Raw genomic sequence first — 23,379 nt, forward strand, 5'->3', positions numbered from 1 at the left:
CAGACAACTCAGACAATTTACTAGGGCTATATTCGTAAAAATGGCTTCTATTTTTTTGTTTGGTCACAAGGGGCTGAGCTGTAATTTCACTAGGCTTTTAGGTTAGTTTTGCATTTGATTCAAATTTGGGTATAGGTTTGGGGTTAAAATCAAGTTGTGAATTAGTTTTGGCAAAAACTCCATAAAAAAATGTTTAATAATTTTTTTTAAGAACCCTAAATTAAGAGATTTGCATTGTAGCGTATAAATGTTTAGGTCTCTTAATGTAGTCTCTTAACTCACATTTATTACTTGAAAGTATTAAAAAAAATAAAAAATCCTAAATGGATCTCTGGAATAATCATGCTCTTAGTCAAACCGTGTGAGATTACGGTAATACTTGCATGGATTAGCAACACTAAAGTCCTTAAGTACTGTATCGTAGACTTTGATTATGATACTCGAATCTTCTGACCAAAAACGAATATTGATGGTATAATGCATGTGTAGTCTTACTATATGTATATCCTGCCGATAGACAAGCAAAAACAAATAAGAGAAAAAATCTGATTAAAGTGAATATTCATTTGCTCAATGATTGTGTTAATGAATAATTTATAATTCTAAAATTTCTATATATTATAAAATTCGCTTTTACTATAATTTTAAGATCTGTATATAAATCTTTTATTTTATTTATATTATTGATTGTATTTTTGCAATACTCAAATCTTTTGACCAAAAATAATATTAATGGTAAATGCATGCATAATCTTACTATAGTGTATATTCCGTCAATTAAATTTGAGAAAATCAAAAAAAAAATATAGAGAAAATTAGCTTTAATTAAGGTGAATATATGTTTATTTATTGATTATGTTAATGAACATTTTATAGTCTTAAATATGTATATCCATTTCTTAACTATAGATATTTTTTATTTTTACTAAAAGAAATTTGGTTGAGATGTTGTTTTTAACATCATTAGGTTGAGATGTTTATAAACCTAAAAAGCTATGTATGTACTAAGTCCTAACAAATGTGTCATTTTGTTTTCTCAAAAAAAAAATGTGTCATTTTGTTTCTGCACCTAAATACCGAAGATTATTGTCACTAGATACATCACGTTCCATGCCACGTACCTATATAGACCTCACATCATGTGGAACACAAAACTTCGGTTGAGAAAAATTTTCTATTGGTGCTGCATTATTTCTGCCCATAGAGTTTGTACGTAGGCCACGATCGACTAGTACACTCAAATTTCTTCATATAAAAGAAAGAACAAAAAGGTGGGTACCATGCATGGTCCTTCACGAAATATGCAATACATGTGATCTATACAGTACGATTGAGTGCCGAATAATTATTAACTAAAGATTTTCTCAACAGTTTTTGCTCTTCGTTTGCTTGTTTCACATATCGAAACTGCTGGAACCGGAGAGTAGAAACTACAAAATACACATACTCGCGGATGCGTAAAAATTTTAAATGAGATATGTTAACATGCAATACTGCTTGACAAGCTCAAAAACTCGTCTCCCTGGTAAATGAATTCTTGGATCCCATTGTTCGAGACAATGTTTATGTTGAGTCAGAAGAAACTGATGATGGTTAGTATGTATATGCTCGAAGACATGCTGTGAATTAATGCTGTGCTGTTGAGCTTTACTATTGAAGTATTAAATGGTCGATCTTCACCAAGATATCAATGGTGATTACCATTTGCCAATAAAAATCTCATGGTTGTGTGTTGCACGTTAATTACAAGAATATGTTTTGTTTTAGTTCTGAAAATAACCGCTTATTCATTGGGTCAGATTAATAACAGAGAAGCAGAGTTTCAACAACTCGAACAGCCGAAACTGCAACTCGCTATTGAGCAATAATATGCAAGTTGATATTCAAAAAAAATAATATGCAAGTTGATATTCAAAACATAAAAAAAATCCAAGTCTTTTTAAATTAAACTTTAGACTTCTGTTTATAAAACACGATATTTTTTACCCAAAAAAAAAAACTAATACCAATGGTAATATGAAACTAGATCTCGACCCGCGCAACCGCGCAGATTTTTGTTTTCATTTATTTTTATATAAATATTTTATTTTCAATTTTAAATTGATATATATTATAATATATATATGTGTCTATCAATTTTTAAAACAAAATAAGTTTATGGTATATTTTTTCATTGAATAGATTGTTTCAAACTTGCACATGTATTTGTATCTTCTTCTATATATATATTTTCGTATTATTATTTCATTATTAAAATCGTAACTATATATATAAAGATTAGCGAAATATTGTTTTATTTTCATATTCAAAGATATTGTAACATTTCACAAATTTAGATTGTTTTTAAAAAATTAAACTTTTCGCTTTATAAATTTATATTATCTAGTAAATAACTAAACATTTAGTTTTTGTTTAATTTTAAAATAAACTATATAGTTTAAAATTTGTTTTCATTGGTTTAAGGTAGTAAATATTAATCATTGTTAGATAATATGATTTTTGTTATTTAAAAAAATCTTTATAATTTTAAAAGTTAACATCGACAAATATTTAAATAATTAACATATGGAGGTATAGTATCACAACATTAAATTATATTTATTTAATTTAAATCTAATGGATCATCTAATTGTTTAAATTCAATTATTGATAGCCCAATAAAAATTTCTAGTAGGCCCAAATTTAAATGATAAGATTAGAGATTAAATATAACATGACTTGTTAGAAATATGTTCATTTGTTCCATTTTTTAAAAAATCACACATGAATCAAGGTTGTGACTTCTGTTTTAATATATAAGATATGATTTTTGTTATTTAGAAAAAATCTTTATAATTTTAAAAGTTGACTTCGACAAATATTTTAATAATTAACATATGGAGGTATAGTATCACAACATTAAATTATATTTATTTAATTTAAATCTAATGGATCATCTAATTGTTTAAATTCAATTATTGATAGCCCAATAAAAATTTCTAGTAGGCCCAAATTTAAATGATAAGATTAGAGATTAAATATAACATGACTTTTTAGAAATAGGTCCATTGGTTCCATTTTTTAAAAAATCACACATGAATCAAAGTTGTGACTTCTGTTTTAATATATAAGATGTATTGGTCTTAGTCTTACAATATGTGCATATGCTGATCTGTTCCAAATGCACATGTTCGACATGTAATCATTAACGACGGGAGAATCCTCAATAGTGGCTTGTAGAACAGATGCGGCATGGAATATTCAATCGAAGAGAGCTGAACTGGCTTGGATTTTCACTGATTCGACTGGTTCACGGATTACGCAAGGTGCTACAACAAAGGATCTGATTAACTCGCCTCTAATTGCGGAAGCTATTGCTCTCCGATCGGCTCTCCTCTCCGCAGAGACTTTAGGGCTTCGAAAGCTCTGGTGCTTCTCTGACAACTCAACGCTCATCAGAGCTATTAACGCTGGCATGCAGATAAAGGAAATATATGGTATCATCAAGGATATCAAGCACATCTCCTCTATTTTCGTCGTTATCACTTTTAGTTACTTTTCTCGATCGATGAATGTGGAAGCCGACTGTTTGGCAAAACAGTCTCTTTCTTCATCTTTGTATTTGGTTCCTGTCATGGGCCGACTCTGGGCCTGAGTTTTTTTTTAAGTTTAATAAATGTCTTTTCATAACAGTTTTTTTTTTTGTGATTAAGAGCATCTCCAACGACACTCTTTATTTTAAAGAAGGAATCCACTAAAAATAAATGGATAAAGGGATAGTTGTCCAACGTTGGTCCTTTATATATTTTCTTTAAATTTTTAATGTATTACATTTTAGTCCTCAATAGTATAATAACTAAATATAATCATTAGTCCTCAGTAAAGCATATTATTTGATAGATATTAAGAGAAAGTATTTTTGAAAAATATATAATAATATGTAGTCAAATATAAATATAGATAGTATTAAATAGTTAATAATGTATTTTTATTGAAATAGTTTTAAAAAACTATAATGATAAGTACTAAAATATGATATATAAAAAGTTGTCATGCAATTGTAAGACATATATAATTGTAGAGACTAAAGTGAAAAGTGAATAGTGTTTAAAGAGTCTGAATAGTGACTCTTTATATTTGAAAGTGAACTGTTCACTCCTTTAAAATATAAAGGGATAAATGGATGTCGGAATGCAAAATTCTTCAATAAATAAAGGGATAAAGGGTTGTTGCAGATGCTCTAAGAGCATCTCCAACCCAAGACCTCATTTTACGGGGAGCAAAACTTTGAAATGAGGATTTGAGGGTTGGTTACATCAACCATGAATCCTCAAAAAATCCTTAAAAGTTTATTTATTTGCATTGTAGTTCTTACATTAACAAAATTTACTAATATTTATGAAAATAAATAATTATAAGGACCAAAAAGAAAATAAAAGATAATTTTAAGGTTCTGAATAGTAAAACTTCAAAATTAGAAGATTTGAGGTTGGATTGGAATGATCACTAAACTTAAAAATTTGAGGATTTGAGGTTGGGTTGGAAATGCTTTAAGAACATGATTAGAGCATAATTTGACACTTTTCAGGTAAAAAACATCTCTTATATCTAAATATAGTTTTTCTTAGTTAAAAAATATAAGAGATGTATCTATCTTATATTACAATAACCCCACCCGCGAGAGATGGCTTTCAATTAAAATTTAGAGAAATGTTTACGAGCCTAACCGGCTTTTAGTTAAAAGGCCAATCAATGCCAAACCCAGTTGATAGAAAGGTGGAGCTGGAGAGTTGAGAGACTGTTGGAGATGCAAATCGGTAGAGTCGAAGAAGATCAAGGGAGAGATCAACAATCCACCCAACGGAACCGGAACCAAAATAAAATTTCGGTTTAGTTAAGTTTGAGCATCAAGCAAAATCGCTCGGTTTAAAATGGTCTGGTTCGGTACAATTTGTTATGATTTCAGAATCCTAGCTGATTAGGGGGTATATGCATCTGACCTCCGGCACCGACTCACCGTAAAATTAGCCGGAGAATCAATCACATGAGAATCAGTGTCATGTCTCAAATGCACCGAAGCTTCTCGATCGATTTGCCTTCACTGATCCCTCTGCAACTTCCATCTCGTAGGTAAGTTCCTCATCCCACGTTTTAGTTGATAGGCTTTGAAGCTTATGTTCTAAATCTCTTGCAGGGAGACTCACCTATGGTATGTTATACCAGATGAAGTGAAAAGCACATCTCTTTTGAAACGCTACTCACAACTTCTCTCGCCAATTGAGAAAGATGGAGTTGATCAGATGCGTGGCGATGAGCTCAAGAAGAATGCTTTGCTTGCCCGCACCTTGGTTCGAACCACCATTGCTAGATGTATGTTGTTCATCTAGTCTCTTAAAGCCTCGGCCTTTCTATATGATAACTAGTCAAGACTTACCTGAATTTGTGAGCATATATTGGTTTTTACTATGTGGTTATTAAGTAGGACTTTTCTCACAGAAAGTTTGAACTTTGAAGGGTATTAACTGTAATCTTGGTTTTGTTATTAGATCAGACAAACAAGGAGGTCGATCCTCGATCCTTGATGTTCAAGAAGAACGTGTATGGGAAGCCTGAGGTGAGTGAGATGATTGTTTGGGAGTAGACTCATTGTCTGGGGTTGGGACGAAACATTTCATTTGTTCTTGTTTAAATTTCTTACAGGTAGATTGGCAGAACTGCAATAACCAGCCATTGCATTTCAACATCTCCCACACAGACTCTTTAATTGCCTGTGGGGTGACAGTACATGTTCCCGTAAGTCTTCTTATTTAGCAAATTACATCTAGTTTTGTTTGTATTTGAACAGTTGCAGTTTACTACTATTGTAGGTTGGTATTGATGTTGAAGACAAGGAAAGGAAGATAAAACATGATGTCTTAGCATTCGCAAAAAGATTTTACTCTGCTGATGAAGTGAACGTTTTGGCAACTATACTGGATCCAGAAGTTCAGAGAAAGGAATTTATTAAGCTATGGACTCTTAAGGTAGTTTCTACGAAAAACAAATACATTTGAGACTAAAATAATTGATCCTTTTCAAAAGCTAGAAACTCTTGTGGTGATTGTGTATCCAGGAGGCATATGTGAAAGCATTAGGAAAAGGCTTCTCCGCTGCACCTTTTAATACCTTCACAATCCAGTCTATGCCTGGAACAGAGGGAGCCTACAACCTTTGCAAGGTTTGTTTTTGACTTCAACTCAGATTCCAAGTGTTGTATTGTTCACTTCCTTCCTTAAAGATCTCTGATTTTTTTCTGTAGACATCTGAAGTGACAGCCGATCCACCGGAGGAGACAAAGAAATGCAACGGAGGATGGAAGTTTGCCCTTTTTGATTTGGCTGATTCTCATTATGCTGCAGTCTGTACTGAAGATGATCAAGCTAACGAAGGTGCAATTTCAGTTGTGATATATCTCTTCACAGTGAAGGATCCATTGGTTTAGTGGTTTCTTCATCACTTTTTTTTTTCTTTTTGCAGGAGCTCCTACGAAGATCATTGTTCGGAAAACCATCCCCTTTGTAGAAGACCAACTTATTTCTGAAAGAATATTTCTGTAGTTTATATACATCCTCTGTAGTACACTTTCTGAGCATTGTGTTTGTGAGACTATGGGAGAATCACCAGTAATCCTTGCACGAGCAGAGCCCATCTTCGAAATAGTGGAACCTTGATGCATCTCTTACAACAAACCTACGATCTACAATCTTGCTAACCATCTTGATGAACACATGACAATCTTCACAAACCCTCAGGTTCTTTATCACAAGAATCTCTGCCCCTGGACTAGTCTTGAGGATCGCAAACGCTACTGCTAACCTCTCGCTGTGCTCACGCGTACTGCTAGAAACCTCTCCGCATCTATCACAGTCTGTGTTTCCCTCGATCTCCATCACGGAAGTTTCTAGCTCATCCAGCATCCTATAGACTTCCTCTGTTTGCTCATGACTTCTATCCCCAGCCAAAAACAAGTGAACTCTTCCCTTGTGCTCCACGTAACTATACCCGGGCTCTTTCTTGAATCCTCTCTCTCTCATCATTACCCGTATTCTCCAGATTCCTTCTTGATTATTCGAGTCTGTATATATGTTCGACATCAAAACATAGTAGCCAATGTTCATCGGTTCCAACTCAATCACCTTTGCAAAAGCTACCTCTGCCATGTCCACATTCTTGTGGATTTTACAGGCACCCAACAGAGCGCCCCAAACAGCACCATCCGGTTCAATAGGCATTGATTCTATAAACTCACAGGCCTCATCTATGCGACCAGCTCTTCCGAGTAGATCCACTACGCAGGCGTAGTGTTCAGGACCAGGCTCCAGCTTATACTCTCTCTTCATCGCATCAAACAACTCCAAACCTTTATTTGTTAAACCTGAGTGGCTGCATGTAGACAAAACCATCACAAAGACTGTCTTGTCGGGTCTTATCCCATTCCTGATCATATCATCGAAAAGCTTAAGCCCAGTCTCTGCCATTCCATGCATCCCATAGCAACCTATCATAGCCGTCCACGAAACCAAGCTTCTCACAGGCATCACGTCGAAAACACCCCGCGCCTTCGCCAAGTTACCGCATCTAGCATACATACTAATCAACGCATTGCTAACAAACACATTAGACACAAACCCATTTGCCTCAACTAGCTTCTCCACCTCCTGGCCAATCCTCTGAGCTCCAAGATGAGCGCAAGACGACAGAACACTAACCAACGTGACAGGATCAGGACGAACACCGTAAGATTTCATCTCCTCGTAAAGCTCCAAAACATCGTAAGCCAATCCGTTCTGCGCATACCCAGAGATCACAGCGTTCCATGTAATCAAACCCTTCACGGGAACTCCATCAAACAACCTCCTACCAGACTCAACCGATCCGCATTTCATGTACATTGTAATAAAGCTATTCAAAACAGCTAACTCAGAATCTATACCTAATCTAACGCATTCTCCGTGAAGAGACATCCCAAACCAGATGTAATCAGGAACCGTGCAGACAGGGACAAGCCCCAGCATCGTAACTGAATCAACCGAAACACATCTCTCCTTCATTGTCCGAAACAGACACGTGGCATCAGCTACCTTGGCATTCGCCGTGTATCCAGATATCAAAGCGTTGTAACAAACTCCGAGCTGATGCGACTGAGTATTTTCGTCGAACAGTTTGCGTGCGCCCTCTACTAAACCGCATTTACAGTACATAGAGATGAGAGCGGTGAGCACGAAGGGCTCAGCGACGCAGCCTTCTCTGATGACGTGGCAATGGAGCTGCTGGCCGGAGACAGGGAGCGAAAGCGCGGCGCATGACTTGAGAGTGAAAGGGTAAGAGAATGCGTCTGGAGAGGAGCCTGAGCGGAGCATGGATCGATAGAGAGTGATCGATTCGGAGAACAGTGATTGGGAAGCGAGCTCTCGAAGACGCGCGTTCCATGGCGTCGAAGCCACTCGCCGCACAAGGCTTCTTCCGGTTGCCATTGCTTCTCCGCCGGTGATCACTGGTTTGGTTAAAAGTAAAAACGTATAGTAGTAATATGAATATCTTATTTAGAGTAAGGCCCAATAATTGGATAAATGGGCCTGGCCCGAACTATTCGCGAGATGGTAACATTAAAAGAAAAGAATATTTTTATTCAGACAACCAAACAGGTTATAATCTGATAGACCCTTTCTTCTCCCATCAGCAAATCGTTGCCGCCGCTATTTCATTTCCTGTGAACGCAGATTGAACTTGTATTCTTCTTGTTCTCTCTCTCTCTACCGCCGCGGGTTGGAGGAAGCTCGTGCGGAAAGTGATCGCTGGAGCGGCTTGCGACCGACAGATCGGAGTGTCTGGTAAGAAAAGTAGATTTAACACTGTTGTTTCCCCTCGATGTTTTTTTTTTTATTGCTATCAGATTCTTCGTTAAGTTTCTTAAGATCGAAAAGATCATATTGGGTTGTGTGTATACGGGGGCAATAAAGTGATAAGTTGAAAAAGTAGGGTTTTTTAATCATATCTGCTATGTAAAAACCACAGCTTTGAGAAATCATTATCCTTTTAAAGAGATGGGGATTTGTTATTATAATTATAAGCAATCAGACTCGAAGTTGCGTTAGTGTTTTGATTTGCTTTGTCTTCCTTGTCAATTGAAATTCCTAGGATTTGTGGATTATCTGGTTTTATGGCGGTACTCTCTGGATTACTTGATTAGTTCTGTTCTGTGACTACAGTAGTTGAGCATTTGCGCTCTCTTTCCAAGTGGGTGCAAGTCACAAAACGTGTATCGGGTTCTGTGTTTTTTAGTTTACATATTGATAACAAAGTTTGTTTATTTCTCTTACTGCTGGATCTGTAGTGTACTTGCCTCATTTATCTGTATGTCCTTGTTCTTCCAATCAAGTTCTCTCTTAAATGTTGTTTTTGCCTTCTCCTTTTTGTGTTAAAATTTGATGTAGGACAATGTTGAGTTTCAGTTAATTTATCAAACTTTTGGTTATTGTTAGACCAACTGAATTAGTAATCTGTTAGGACTGTGATTTGATGCTTGCCTTGTGTATCTTTTTTTCAAGTCATAGCGTTTGCTAATATATAAGTTTAGCTTTGTCTACTACTGCTGGTAAGGTTAACATATGTAGATGAATATTGACCTGACCCGTTTAAATTGCTAACATTATCTCTGTAATCTTTTGTGACAGAATCTGAACCTTTTTTCACCATGCCGAGCCTTAGAAGCGACTCTTCCATTAAGCTGATCACATACTCTGAGGAGCTTGTTGATGGAAAACCGCTGTACGCTTCTTCAAATTCCCTTCCCGTGAAGGCCTTAAACCGCGAGCCTGCGGGCCACGCCTTCCACTCCGCGGCTCTCAAACTCCACGGCTGCGCAGAGGAGCCCACAGACAGCGAAGGCGATGACAAGAAAGCCGGAGGAGACGATAAAGAGAAGGAGTACGTTCCTTCCTTCAACTCGTATTCAAACAAAGGAAAGAAGAAGTCCGGCACGCAGCAGCAAGACCACTACGCCTTGCTGGGGCTGAGCAACTTGAGGTACCTCGCAACAGAGGATCAGATCAGGAAAAGCTACCGCGAAGCCGCCTTGAAGCACCATCCTGACAAGCTCGCTTCTCTCCTTTTAACAGAGGAGACTGAAGAAGCCAAGGAGGCTAAAAAAGAGGAGATAGAGTCTCGCTTCAAGGCGATCCAAGAGGCTTACGAGGTGCTGATGGATCCGTTAAAGAGGAGAATCTTCGACTCTACCGATGAGTTCGACGACGAGGTCCCCACGGACTGCGCGCCACAGGACTTTTTCAAGGTGTTCGGTCCAGCTTTCAAGAGGAACGCTAGGTGGTCTGTGAACCAGCGTATACCTGATCTTGGAGACGAGAACACGAAGCTCAAGGAGGTTGACAGGTTCTACAACTTCTGGTACGCTTTCAAGAGTTGGAGGGAGTTTCCTGATGAAGAGGAACATGATCTTGAACAAGCGGATTCGCGCGAGGAAAGGAGGTGGATGGAGAAGGAGAACGCTAGAGCAACGGCCAAGGCTAGGAAGGAGGAGCACGCTAGGATCAGGACTCTTGTCGACAACGCGTATAGGAAAGATCCGAGGATTGTGAAGAGAAAAGAAGAGGAGAAGGCTGAGAAGCAGCAGAAGAAGGACGCGAAGCTTATGGCTAAGAAGAAGCAGGAGGAGGAAGCTGCTATCGCCGCTGCGGAAGAGAAGAGGAGGAAAGAGGAAGAGGAGAAGCGAGCGGTGGAGTCTGCACAGCAGCAGAAGAAGGCTAAGGAGAAGGAGAAGAAGCTCATACGCAAAGAGCGTAACCGTCTCAGGACTCTCTCAGCTCCTGTGGTGGCTCAGCGTCTGCTTGACATCTCAGAGGAAGATATAGAGAATCTTTGCATGACGCTTAACATCGAGCAGCTGCAGAGTCTTTGCGATAAGATGGGAAACAAAGAAGGGCTAGAGTTGGCTAAGGTGATCAGAGACGGGTGCAGCGACAGTAGTAGAGACCAAGAAGCCAACTCTAAAGAGAAAGAAAGCGAGAAAACCAACGGTGGCGGTGCAGAGAGAGTCTCTGTGTTGGAGAGCACTCAGAAGAAACAACCATGGAGCAAGGAAGAGATTGATATGCTGAGAAAAGGAATGATAAAATATCCAAAGGGGACGTCTCGGAGATGGGAAGTTATATCAGAGTACATCGGTACAGGAAGATCAGTTGAGGAGATTCTTAAAGCAACTAAGACCGTTCTTCTCCAAAAACCAGATTCCTCCAAAGCGTTTGACTCGTTCCTCGAGAAGAGGAAACCCACTGCTACAATCGCTTCCCCTCTCTCCACAAGAGAGGAGCTGGGAGAGTCTCTACCGGCAACAGCAAAGGTGAAACCACCTGTTAAAGAGACTGTTGTTGTTGGTCAAAGCTCGGAGAGCAATGGTGAAGCAAGTGGAAGTTCAGTAGAGACAGATGGTTGGTCTGCTGTGCAAGAAAGAGCTTTGGTTCAGGCTTTGAAGACATTCCCCAAAGAGACAAGCCAAAGATGGGAGAGAGTAGCTGCAGCTGTTCCTGGGAAGACTGTGATTCAGTGCAAGAAGAAGTTTGCAGAGCTTAAGGAAATCATCAGAAGCAAGAAAACTGCAGTCTAAATCTTATCGGAGCTCCATGAGAATTTTGGGTTGTAATCCTCATGAGGGCACTGTTACTTTGCAAGATCAAAACCTTCAAACTTTTATCTATACTATTATTTGTAATGATTCATTTGCTTCTGATACCTGCTATCACAAACTTAATACTTTTATCTAATCTTATGTATGATTTGATTTTAAATTTCCGATCTGTCAATTTTTCAAACTAAACCGAACAAATCAAAGTATAATGGCCAGAGAGAATCAAAATCAAACAGAGTTTTACTTTTCTTTAAGTTCATAAATCTCTCGTCTCAAGTCTCAAGTCTCAACTATAACAAACCATGAAGTCCTCAAAGGAAGTGAAGTATAGCATGAAAATATAGAAAGATCAAACTGTGATGTGGTTCATGTTGTTACAAGGACCAAACAGGAGGCATATTAGTCCATGTGCAAGACCCAACTCCTTGTTGTGCTTGACCTGATGATGATGACCCAACAGTCACGTAACTGTTTTCAATGTCTTCACCACCGAGAAGAAGCGCAAGCGCATCACTCATGTTGCTGGAGTCTCTAACAATCCCGAAACAGCCTTGTTGGTCTAGCCAGCTCGATCCAAGTAAAACATCGGGCCGTGTTATATCAACTCTCTTTGGTTCCCAAACCTGATCCAACTCTTCTGTCTTCACAACGTTCCCTGCAGAATCTTCAACAAATATGATAAAGCAACTCTCAGCCACAAGACAGCAACTAAAGAATCATTAAGAAAGTGGAATAGATTAGATACCAATCAACGAGTGACTTTGATCTCACCTGCTGAAGTTTCACCTGCACTAAGTTGCGTGGGAATTGGAATCTCGGGGAGAGCCAAACTACGCTTTGCACTAGTTTTGATCTTGGCATTGGGAAGTAACATATCTAGTAGGCCAGTGTCGCATGACGAGAAACAGTTTGACTCGTCTTCAATCTCCAATGGCGGCGGAGACTGAATATAAGCATCAACAGAGTCAAGAGGATCTGAGTGTGGAGGTGACGGTGTGGTCGTCTTCCACTGATCAAACCCACTAGTTTCTGAATATTGGAATGAAGGGAGCTCCAGCTTCACTGCCCCAAACAAGGGCTTAGAAGTAGGAAGCATGCCATCCATAAAGGCATGGCTATCTGAAATCATCACATCAGATGGACGTTGGTTTCCGTAAGGAGAATGATGACCAACATCACAAGGCGAGATACTGCAAGATCTTGGATTCTGAAAAGGTTCTGGAGAGTGGAACTCTTGCTTTATGTTACTGCTGCACAAGGGAAACAGAGATCCAGATTCTCGGAGCTGCTTTGGGGAAGGCAGTATTGGTGGCATGTAGCTTTCGTACGGGGAACTACTCGCACCAGTTCCTAGCATGTTGCATGTGAACATATCTAATACGTCAGAAGCTCCAGGTAACAAGTTGGTAGCAAAATTAAGATCGTCAAACAAGACATCTGCCTTGGAATTCCCCAACTGCAAGATATCTTGATGTCTTCTTCTATTTACCCTGGTGACATTGCTCGTGGTATACTCCTCACTCAACTGCAGATCTTCAACGTGGAGTTCAGGAGGGTAAAGCGGTAAGCCTGCTCGGTGGCGCCTCTTGATACGAGTGTTCCAATAATTCTTTATCTCATTATCTGTTCGACCAGGCAACTGGCAAGAAACAAAAAGAGACAATACCAGAGATTTAGATTTTAGGCTCATAGAAAAGATCAATTACTCGTACAATGAGCTTATAATGTTACTTACATGTTCAGCCATCTGTGCCCATTTATTCCCCATCTTGGCATGCATTTGAACAATGAGACGTTCCTCTTCTTGGCTAAACGCTCCTTTCTTCAAGTTCGGCCTAAGATGATTAGCCCACCTGAGACGACAGCTTTTCCCGCAACGAGCCAGGCTCGTGTATTTCTGCACAGCGTTCCAGTTACCCTCTCCATGCTTCCTCACATAATTAATCAAAATCCCGTCTTCAGTCGAAGTCCACGGTCCTTTCTTCAGGACACTTCCTTTCCCTCGGCTCTTGCATCCATAACCACCAATACTATCACCAGCTGGTGAGTGCATACCATCATCATCACTCTCAGCCGTGTAACTCATCTCTTACTATCTTAAATCAATACAGATCTCAGCACCCCAATAACCAATATAGACATCAAGCTCCCACCTGAACCAGTTAGTTTTAGAGAAAAAAAACAAGAAACACCCTTTAATTTCTCAGTAGCAGTAATACTCATGTATATTATTAGTAAGTCTCTAAAGTAGTATTTGGATTCTGCTAGCTAAGTCATGAAGCTCTGACATTTGAAAACGACACCGCATCGAACTCCAAACCTAACCCCCTCACCCCCAATCTTCTAGATTGTAATTCCAGTTTCCTAAAGCTAAAATTCGATGCTCGATTACTCATAAAACTATACAATCCAGGAAGTGAATCCCTACTACACACACGACGAGATCTAGCGCTAAAAAGGTTTCTGATAATCACATGAGACTAAATCAGGAGCTCGAGTTTGAGCTGAAGATACACAAAATCGTTATAGCTCACAATTCTGAGCCTTCTCCACAGATCATCGATGCAGGGATTGAAGATCAGAGATCTGAGCAAGTGGATTCGAGATCTAGAAGTACTAGCAACGGAAAGAACAATCTAGAAAGAAGTAAAGAGGGAGAGGGAGAGAGAGAGAGAGAGAGATTACGCGGGAAAGCTTCGCCGTTGTTTTCTCGGAGAATCAAATCCACAGAGATCAGATCAGAGCAGCTCGGGATGCTCAACAGAAGTGGAAAAAGGATCACAATTTGGCAATAAGATAAATTACTTTTATTAATTCTTCTTTTATTACATAGCAAACTCTCCTTTTTTTTTATTTTACTTTTTCTTTCCGATATAATAGATTAATCAATTACGGAGTAATTTTATTTATTTATACAGAAACGAAATTGTGTGCGTGTTTTATGAATGTACAATATTTAATTTTCCAAATGGTAATTAGAAATTCAGAATAATAATATTTTAAAAAAGTGTCAAAATGATGTTCAAAAAAAAAGGTGCAAAATGCAATTTATGCTATTTTTGGTATATAATCGTATATACGTACACGTCTTGACGAAAAAGGAACCCACCACACCAAAACACTACTATTTGCAATTTAATACTCCCTCCTTTTTTTTTAATTGTAACTATTTTAAGGAAATTTCTTTTTGTTTCAAAATGTAAATAGTTTCCAAATATCTAGGTAATTTTTACATTTATTGGATATAGTGTAACCAATCAAATAATATCAATTTTTTATAATTGGTTGAACTAATTAATTAAATATTATTTTTTTTAAATACCAACATTCTTAATATTAGTGTTTTTAGTCTAAACTACTTGCATTGTAAAACGGAAGGAGTACTTCATTTAATAATGTGATTTTGAGTCTGGTGACGTTGATATCTTGTAAACTTTTTTATTTTACTTTCTGTGCTTAGATATCCTGGTAAACGTTAATGTAATTTTAACAAAATTTCTGGAATAGCAAGTTTTGGATAAAAAAGTGATACCAAATGAGGGATTATGCTTAGGCATTCACTTTGGAATAGTCTGAACCACATGGCGAAATGTGTTTATGTTAGTGAAGAGGTAGTAGCCAAGTGAGGTATTGTGAGGTGCTCTCCAAACGTAGTTTACATGTACATATGTGGTTCTTATATCAAACGATGCGATCTTATGTTTCTCTTGCTAGAGGATTCAAAATAAGCTCATTAATTCCCAGAAGAGAGCCTAACAAACTAGAAAGCAAACGTAGAAATTGAAATAGCTTTTAGAGCTGGATTGTGCAAAGGGGTAAGAGGAGGAAATTTTAAAGTGTCACCAATAACAAAGTGATACTACTCCAACCTTGACATTCCATAAGATACAACATCAAAACCAATATCGGATGTTCAGATGACAAAATAAAATATATCAGACGCCAAGCATAATCTTCACCTGACATTTTAATGCATGATTTCCTCGATATCATTGTGTAATCAGATTTCTTTAGTTTCGTATATTTCCTACGTTTTAAATTAACTATAGTTCTAAAGAAACTTTATTTTTAATTTTTTTAAAGCCTGACTAAAATGTAATTTCCGTTCATTTATTTTTACCTCTAGTTAAGTTAATAAAATAAGGTTCTGTTGAATTTTAGAAGACATAAACTAAAACAAAGCGTGATGATTGCAAGTTTGCAAATTTCGAGAGAGAAAATAATTGACAGAAAATAGCTTTTGTAACAAATTATATTTTGTAAAAAAAAAAATCAACAATTCTCATTAACAAAACTATACATTCATCCCCAAATACTTATTCAACAATACTTATGGGGAGTTAGTTTCATAACTGAAAAAGAATAACATTTATGGACAAAAACAAAAAAATACAAACACAAACATCTAGTAAAACAAAATTCATCCAGATTTAAATCACATGCAAAAATAAATAAAGAGGAAGGCATTGAAAAAAGAAAATTATCGACCGAATAGTAGTTTACTAATTTGATTTCAGTGGAGAAACGGCTCGAAAGTGCTCACCACCTTCTTCAACTGGTCAAGAAACGATAAATATGACACCGTTCCATCGTTTCCCGCAAGAACCCTATACTTATCCTTCCTCGTGAAGTTAGTGCACTCGAACCCTAACGTAGCCGCCAAGATTCTCTGAACATAGTTCGCCACGTCATGCGGACTCTTCCCTGACGAACACGTAGCCTCCACCGGAAGCTGGTTCAAGAACGTAACCTCGTAAACCGGTCTCGGGTTCATAAAGAAGAAAATCGGGTCTAAACCTTTCCAGCCTCTCGCCGTGGTCGCGTGGAAGAATCCAACTCTATAGTTCATAGCAACCGGAACAATTCTATCCGTTAACTCAGCGAAAAGCGCGCTAAACCTTAGCAAGAACGGTTCGCGACAAGTGGTTCCCTCGGGACAAACAACTAGATCGCCTTTAGACAACTGCTGCTTGATCTTAGCAGCGTCTACGTCTCGGATTCTTGTTAACCGGACGGTTGGGATGGGAGATAAGATCTCGGATAAGCGTGAGATAGAGTAGGTAACAGCTGGTATGCTGCGTCCGAGCACATAGGATAATACCACCGGGTCCATTAGGGTTCTGTGTGTGCACACGAAGAGAACGCCGGAGTTTCCGAGCGCTGGTGCCTGAGGAGGCTTGCCTTTGACGATGATCTGGCCGCCGAATATCTTAGAGACGTACGGTGTTGCCCACAATGGGAGGATGGATCCAAGAAAGATCCGGAGGGCGGCGAGAATGATTCCGAATGGGATCCAAATGAGGATGAGGAGGGCGGTGGCTGGAGTCGGCCGCTTCACAAGGCGTCCGTCGTGAAAGATCACCGGAAGTGGCCGCAGCTCAAGTTGTTGGGTGTGGTGGTGGTAGCTCTCCGGAATTGGTGCATGAATATGCTCCTATACATGTACGAAGATTTAACATTAGTGTTGATAATAATTAATACTCACTTGTTTCAAAAAAAAAAATCTATATTTTAGAATTTTCACACAAATCAAAAAAAACATTTTAAGTTTTGATTATAAATATATTATTTCGCGAATAACTATTTATCATAATTTTTTCGAATGTTGTTAACCGTTATTATCTAAAAATATTGAAAAATATATAATTTTAGTTTTTGAAAAAATAGATCGATTTGAACGGATGGAGTAGATAATATATATAGACATACATGTTTTTTTTGCTGTAAAATGTACAATGATTCGTGTTTGTACGTCAAATTAGATAATAAGCTAAAAAGTTTTGCTAGTTGAGACATTTTCTATGTCTATTTATATGATTTCATGCAAGGATGTAGTGTTTACCTCACATAACGATAAGAAAGTTGTAGAAATCGTCTTGCCCGGTCTTGCAAGACCTATACGAGGCCTTCCATCGACAAACAAATCAGCGACACGGTTCAAAACAGATTGATCAATATCAGTTTCACGTATCAAACCGGTGACAAAACCAAACCGGTTCACGATCAGCTCTGAACCAATGACCTCATCGGCTATAAGATGCTCCTTTGCAAACATCTCCACCATAACTCGAGGCATTCTCGTCACCACGACTTTCTTCTTGCACGAGCTGAAAACCTTCCATGCGTCCATGCTTACGTCATCCATGTAAAACTTTGGCAAGACGGCTCTAGCCACGGATTCAATCTCCGGTTCGCGTAAACCAGCCGTGGATACAAAGATCATGAGCTTGAGCGCGGCGTTTTTGTAGGTGAAAACGTTAAGGAGTGTGATTACGGGCCAGAGAAATAGCAAGACGGCGAAACGAATAAGACCAGATGCTTCGAAGGCAACTAGCATGAAGTAAGAGAATGGATCTTGGTTCTTTAGTATTGTCCCTTCAAATTCTGACACCACAGAATCCGAACTCGTTCTTGCTTGCTCCATCACCAATTCTATTTCTTCTCTTCCTTTTTCGTTCGTTTGATCGAATGTAAGTTTTGAGTTTTGACTGGTTTGAAGATGGAAGAAAATGGATTGTAACGTTTTATGTTATAAAGGTGTGGACTGGCTCGTCTCTATAATGCAATGGCAGTTTATCAATATTGCACCTACCGTAACTGTACATGTTTTTTTTAAGTTGATTTTTTTCGATAAGTCAATATTATATATAGAGATATGTGAAGAAAACACGATTATACACGTCATCTGTTTTCCTCCTGGTGAAGTAATTCACGTAATCTTATGTGGATAACAAAAAAAATGATGGTTTAAAATTAACCAATCATGTCCAAATTGTTGGCATAATGCACCAAAATTAGGCTGTGAGAACAGGCAAATATACGAGTAATTAGGTTACTGACCGTATCATATGAGAATAGCATATAGTTTATGCATGTTAATTTGACTGGAGAGAACTTATGATATATACTCCAACTGAATTGATTTTTGGTTCATTTTATCTTAGTCTGGTTAGATTTTCTTATGTTGGTCTGTGAGATCATTTCAAAGTAAATTTTTTTTAATGTATACCTGGTTGTATGCCACCCATAATACTTCGAAACCACATAGGTTTCTTCCAAAGATCATGTAATTTGTTAACATTTTTCACCCCAAAAAAAAAGTTCATGTGATTTCTACGCTTTGCATATGCTACTTTTTGATCTTATCACAATTCAGTTTAATTAACCTGGTCCGGTTTGGTTGCCTACCTGGCCGATACTGTTACAGCTGATAGATGAGAATGCTTGTAAATCTCAGTACATAAGAATAACACAAATCTCAGCTGATGAATTAGTATTTTACACAATACCTCGAGTCTATATTATTTTTGACATAAACTTGCGTGTTTACAAGCCGTTTTCCTTGACGCAAATTCCTATCTGTCGCCTCTAACTATGTTAGATGAGGTTTGGTAGGAAACAAAGCGGCTACTTTCATCAGAAAAAATAAATAAAACAAGACACGTTGATCTGATTTGTTTTCAGGTAACCAATTTTTTGTGAGTTACTGTTATAATTGGTTTGGTTCGGTTGGTTTGATTTTAATAAAACTATATAATTAAATAGTTAGAATTCCGCTATTGTGTCTTAGATTTCTTATCAACCAAATTTGATAGAATAAAATACTGAAATAAATGTACTTAATTAGATAAATAGTTATGACCAAATGGTATGGACGAGGTTGTTAATTTATGATGTAAATCTATGCCAAACATACAAAATTTTCAACAAAATCTTACATCGATATATCAGAAATCATAATTTGAATCTATATAAACTGGATTTGGGACATTATAGACATGGATCTCCTAAAGATTTCTACACGTTTATTCACATTAGTTAACAAAAATTATTATTCGAACTTAGTTTAAAAATTCACGTGTGTATTGAAGTTTATACCTAGTCCAAGTCTCTTCAAAAGAGTTAATATACACCTTAATCAAATGTTATCAACGGCTAAATCATGACATACTAACCATAACCATGCATGTATGAGTACAAGTGTATAACTATGGAGTTTTGATATTATTTTGACTAATAATACAAAGAAACAAACGTTTGCAGACTGAAATACACATGAGCCCAGGTATTGATAAGAGTAAATCGTCACTTCATGGTACCAGAAATTTAGGAAACCAACTATGATTGAATCTAAATGAAGTCGTATGTGCAAATGTTTCTCTCTAACCAAAACGTTGTTTTCATATCATCTCCGCAGATCTGCACTTTCTAATTCTTATCGACATTTCCTCCTCCTTTCTTCTTCCTCTTCCTTCCATTACCTCGCAACACGGTCTTCGTGGTGCCTGTCAATAATAAAAATGTAAATCAAAGCTTCAAACTCTAATATCATTTAAAATTCAAACTATGTAACAAGTTAAAAACACTAACCTTGTTCCAATACTCAGGATCCATCTTCATAGAAGTCACCAATATCCTCTTCACTTTGGTCACCCGAGAATACTCACTCTTTCCGCAATGCCCATACTTCTTATCCCCCACGCTATACCATGTCTTCGTCCCACTATCCCGCACATCCTCTGCTCCATCCATGAAATAAGTCACTGGACGCTCACAAGGGTCAGGTTTCAAGGGCCGTGTGTTAAACGTGAAAGGTCCATCGCTCGAAGACCGCCAAGTTTTGAAGGTCTGCAACGGCGTATCCAGCTCCTTAGCGGTCAAGAAGTACGTGTATATCTGAATAGAGTATCCCCAAGAGATGGATATGGACCATTGACGCTTGCGGTCGTAGCAATGAATCTGTTGTAGTATTCTATGCGGGTCTAACGTGTAGGGTCTCATAAGGGCTTGTAAAGACTCGATGGGGGTTTTGTTAGGGAACATCGGATTTAAGTAAACGAGGTGATGCAGCGATACAAGAGGTGTCAATGGATGCGCCGCTAGAAACCCGTATGGATCTCCTCTTATGTCAAGCTGCAATACATGATTTTTTCAACACAACACAAACTGTTAGTCCAAAACACAAAAAAATAGTAGATAATATGATTCTTTTAATAATAGACTGGACAAAACAACATGCAGATGTTCAGTTACAAAAAAAAAAAAAAAAAAAAAAAAAAAAAAAAAACAAACATGCAGATGTTGAATTTCCCTGACACTAGATACCTAAAATGAAACTTTCATTGAGGGACATTACATGTGGTGTCGCAGTGATGATGACACGCATATAGAGAGTTCATGAATAAACATTAATACCTTAGAAACAGAGATTTGGTTAACAACAAACTTTTGGCTGAAACAATAGATTTTAAAACAAAGCAGGCATGATTAAAAGCTTTGTATCCTAACCTGGCAGAATCATGTGCTCCACCAATATATTTAAAACTCCAATAAATAAATATTTTTCCAACACTTCATAGGACCACAAGCAATTAAGGTCATTCATAAAAGAAAAACAAATAAAAATATCGGACAGTATTCATTTAGACATAAAACTATCACTTCCATTTAATGAAGTGATTAACGTATCATATAAGTCAGATTTCAGAGGCAAAAGTCCTAATGTGACACTATTTTCTTATTTTGGGTCAACAATTGCGTAATTTACTCAATAAATCAACTCCTAAGTGCTTTTATTAGCACCACCTAAAGTGATTATTAATTATTACGTTTGACCACTAAGATTTCTTTAGCTCTCTATTCACAAATAAGTGGCAAAAATCCACGTGGCAAAAATCCACTTAACTCAAACACTTCTCAGCATCTAAAAACCCTTTTGAATATGTCGGGCTCCAACAAACGAGACCAAGACAGTTCCACACGTGTTAACCAAACAACCAATCGCAACCCCGACACGTGCCTAACAGAAACGTACCTGGTGAAACCCGCGTTCTTCGGTGAACGGAACGCCGATCTCGCTAACGCAAGCCGCGATCCTCTGATCCGAGCCGTAGAAGTAGAAATACCGCTGGAGACAACCGTCCATCGCGCTCGCCAAACGCGCCGCGAGCGGGCGGCTGATCGCGAAACCGCCGCCGCCGAACGCCATGTCGTACGCGTGCATCACGTCCTGCTCGACGCTCTCCGAGTTCCCGCCGATATACCACATCTGCTCGTTGTCGTACTTCGAGAGGACCTTGACGAGATTCTCGGGGAAGAAGACGGTGTCGTCGTCTCCCATCACGAACCACCTCACGTCGGGGAGGTTCAGACGGTAGCTATCCCAGATCACGCGAGCGATCCGAACCGCGGCTTGCGAGCTGGAGAATCTGAACCGGGTCCAGCCTGGATCGGAAACTCGAACCGGGATCGAGAACCGGTTATCGGATTGGATTTCGGGGGTCTTAACCGGTTTATCGAGCCAGACGAATCCGCGGGTGGTGTTTCGCCACCATAAGGAGGTGTATTGGCTCCGATCGAGCCAGGTTTCCGCTGCTCCGGCGATGCAGAACTGGACGTGGGAGATGGTAACCGGTCCGGCGGATCTTGTCGGCGGGAGAGCTATGGCTTTCTGTGGCACGGCGGGGAATCGGAGACCGTAAGAGGAGGAATATTCCGGCGCGGAGGAGGATAAAAAGGTGGTGCGGAGAACGAGAGAGATGGAGACGATGAGGCACGTGAGGACGGAGAAGCGTGTGAGAAGCAGGAGATACTCGCGTGGCCGCTCCGGCATGAAGAAGAAACTGGAAAACTTCAGGGCCTCGTGGTGGTGGTGGTGGTGGCCGTGCTCTCCACCGCCGCGATTCAGTTTCATGTTTTTTTTTAATTGAAGGAGAGAAACGACGACACCGTGAAACTAACTCCTCCGAGTGGATATTGCTTAATTTACAGAACTACCCTCTTGCTACGCCGCGGGAATAGAGTTCTGTTGGAAATTTACGGAATTACCCCCGACGGTGGGTGAGATTATTTTTTATTTTTAGAAGCTATTTTGGTTTTTCCCCTTTTTTTTAGAGTGACAACTCTGAGGTTAAACACACATAAAAGGAAGAAGAAGAGATAGACACGTGATTGGAACACACAAATGACGGAGATATCCTCAGTCAACGATGAGATGACTTTCGAATATATGCGTTAATTAATAGATTTTATATCAGGTTTCAAACTATAATAAAACGAACAGAAGAAGCAGAATGTTACGGGATGGATAAAATGTGGTTAGAGCTTTAGTTATTAAGCGTATAGTTGAGAAAAAGTAGGAAGGCGTTATAGAAAAGGTATATAAATAAAAAGTACTATTTCTGGACTATTGATAAGCATGGAAACGGAGCTTTAATGTATGTCAGAAACGATGGTAAGAGCACCTTCAACGATGGCTCGAAATCATAGGTAAATTTTTTAGAATTTTTTGTTATTATTTTTTTTATCTGTTTATAAAAAAAAAATTAAAACAGAATCAATCGCGGATCGCCACGTATCGTGGGATCCGCGAATAGTGTAAGGATTTACTAACAATCAGTCCTTAATTAAGAGTTTTAAGTATCCAATTCTTAACAAAATGTGAGCTCCATCAAATATCTTAATATTATTTTGCTAAGAATTTTAGTCTAAAATCTTCTATTGGAGGTGTTCTAACATATGCTTTGATGCATTATGCTTAAACCATCCCAATAATGACAATGAGGATCAATTAAGATGTACATCAGTACATGTCGATACCACGTTGTGAATTGTCCAAACTGAGCTTCCTAAAAGGAAATACTCGTCGTTTCGTGTTTTAGTACAAACTATATAAATAGATAGATAGATATTAATTGCAAGGATGCTCCATTAGTAATGGT

The 23,379-nt window shown here is 38.3% G+C and overlaps 6 protein-coding genes across 9 annotated transcripts; 2 read left to right on the top strand and 4 right to left on the bottom strand.

Moving 5' to 3' along the window:
* The first annotated feature begins 4,739 nt into the window (after positions 1–4,739).
* On the top strand, positions 4,740–6,659 carry LOC106343511 (4'-phosphopantetheinyl transferase gsp). Of its 2 annotated transcripts, none has more exons than XM_013782747.1 (8): positions 4,740–5,109; positions 5,174–5,349; positions 5,526–5,593; positions 5,680–5,772; positions 5,847–6,002; positions 6,092–6,196; positions 6,278–6,407; positions 6,496–6,659. In XM_013782747.1, exons 1-8 carry the CDS (start codon positions 5,024–5,026, stop codon positions 6,573–6,575), a joined length of 894 nt encoding a protein of 297 aa, XP_013638201.1. In that variant the 5' UTR covers positions 4,740–5,023; the 3' UTR covers positions 6,576–6,659. The 2 variants fall into 2 exon arrangements, with proteins under 2 accessions (XP_013638201.1, XP_013638202.1); XM_013782748.1 differs by having other exon boundaries at positions 5,531–5,593.
* Positions 6,590–8,506, bottom strand: LOC106343509 (putative pentatricopeptide repeat-containing protein At3g11460). The gene has a single exon (XM_013782746.1). It carries the CDS (start codon positions 8,490–8,492, stop codon positions 6,636–6,638), a length of 1,857 nt encoding a protein of 618 aa, XP_013638200.1. The 5' UTR covers positions 8,493–8,506; the 3' UTR covers positions 6,590–6,635.
* A 162-nt stretch (positions 8,507–8,668) lies between these two features.
* On the top strand, positions 8,669–11,821 carry LOC106294768 (dnaJ homolog subfamily C member 2). The gene is made up of 2 exons (XM_013730415.1): positions 8,669–8,849; positions 9,693–11,821. The coding sequence occupies exon 2, from the start codon at positions 9,713–9,715 to the stop codon at positions 11,636–11,638; it is 1,926 nt and encodes a 641-aa protein (XP_013585869.1). The 5' UTR covers positions 8,669–8,849; positions 9,693–9,712; the 3' UTR covers positions 11,639–11,821.
* Positions 11,822–11,903: 82 nt separating this feature from the next.
* On the bottom strand, positions 11,904–14,426 carry LOC106294769 (transcription factor GAMYB). Of its 3 annotated transcripts, XM_013730417.1 has the most exons (4): positions 14,345–14,426; positions 13,395–13,812; positions 12,431–13,298; positions 11,904–12,323 (listed from the first exon to the last, which is right to left on the bottom strand). In XM_013730417.1, the coding sequence occupies exons 2-4, from the start codon at positions 13,743–13,745 to the stop codon at positions 12,034–12,036; spliced, it is 1,509 nt and encodes a 502-aa protein (XP_013585871.1). In that variant the 5' UTR covers positions 13,746–13,812; positions 14,345–14,426; the 3' UTR covers positions 11,904–12,033. The 3 variants fall into 3 exon arrangements, with proteins under 3 accessions (XP_013585871.1, XP_013585872.1, XP_013585870.1); XM_013730418.1 differs by lacking the exon at positions 14,345–14,426 and having other exon boundaries at positions 11,904–12,314; positions 13,395–14,332; XM_013730416.1 differs by lacking the exon at positions 14,345–14,426 and having other exon boundaries at positions 13,395–14,331.
* Positions 14,427–15,998: 1,572 nt separating this feature from the next.
* Positions 15,999–18,256, bottom strand: LOC106293100 (glycerol-3-phosphate acyltransferase 5). Its single transcript, XM_013728768.1, has 2 exons — positions 17,502–18,256; positions 15,999–17,093 (listed from the first exon to the last, which is right to left on the bottom strand). Exons 1-2 carry the CDS (start codon positions 18,081–18,083, stop codon positions 16,173–16,175), a joined length of 1,503 nt encoding a protein of 500 aa, XP_013584222.1. The 5' UTR covers positions 18,084–18,256; the 3' UTR covers positions 15,999–16,172.
* Positions 18,257–19,640: 1,384 nt separating this feature from the next.
* On the bottom strand, positions 19,641–22,564 carry LOC106343591. Its single transcript, XM_013782846.1, has 3 exons — positions 21,474–22,564; positions 20,030–20,572; positions 19,641–19,944 (listed from the first exon to the last, which is right to left on the bottom strand). Exons 1-3 carry the CDS (start codon positions 22,350–22,352, stop codon positions 19,840–19,842), a joined length of 1,527 nt encoding a protein of 508 aa, XP_013638300.1. The 5' UTR covers positions 22,353–22,564; the 3' UTR covers positions 19,641–19,839.
* Positions 22,565–23,379: the final 815 nt, after the last annotated feature.

The sequence above is a fragment of the Brassica oleracea genome, chromosome C5, assembly GCF_000695525.1.
Source record: "Brassica oleracea var. oleracea cultivar TO1000 chromosome C5, BOL, whole genome shotgun sequence".
NCBI classification, from domain to species: Eukaryota; Viridiplantae; Streptophyta; class Magnoliopsida; order Brassicales; family Brassicaceae; genus Brassica; species Brassica oleracea.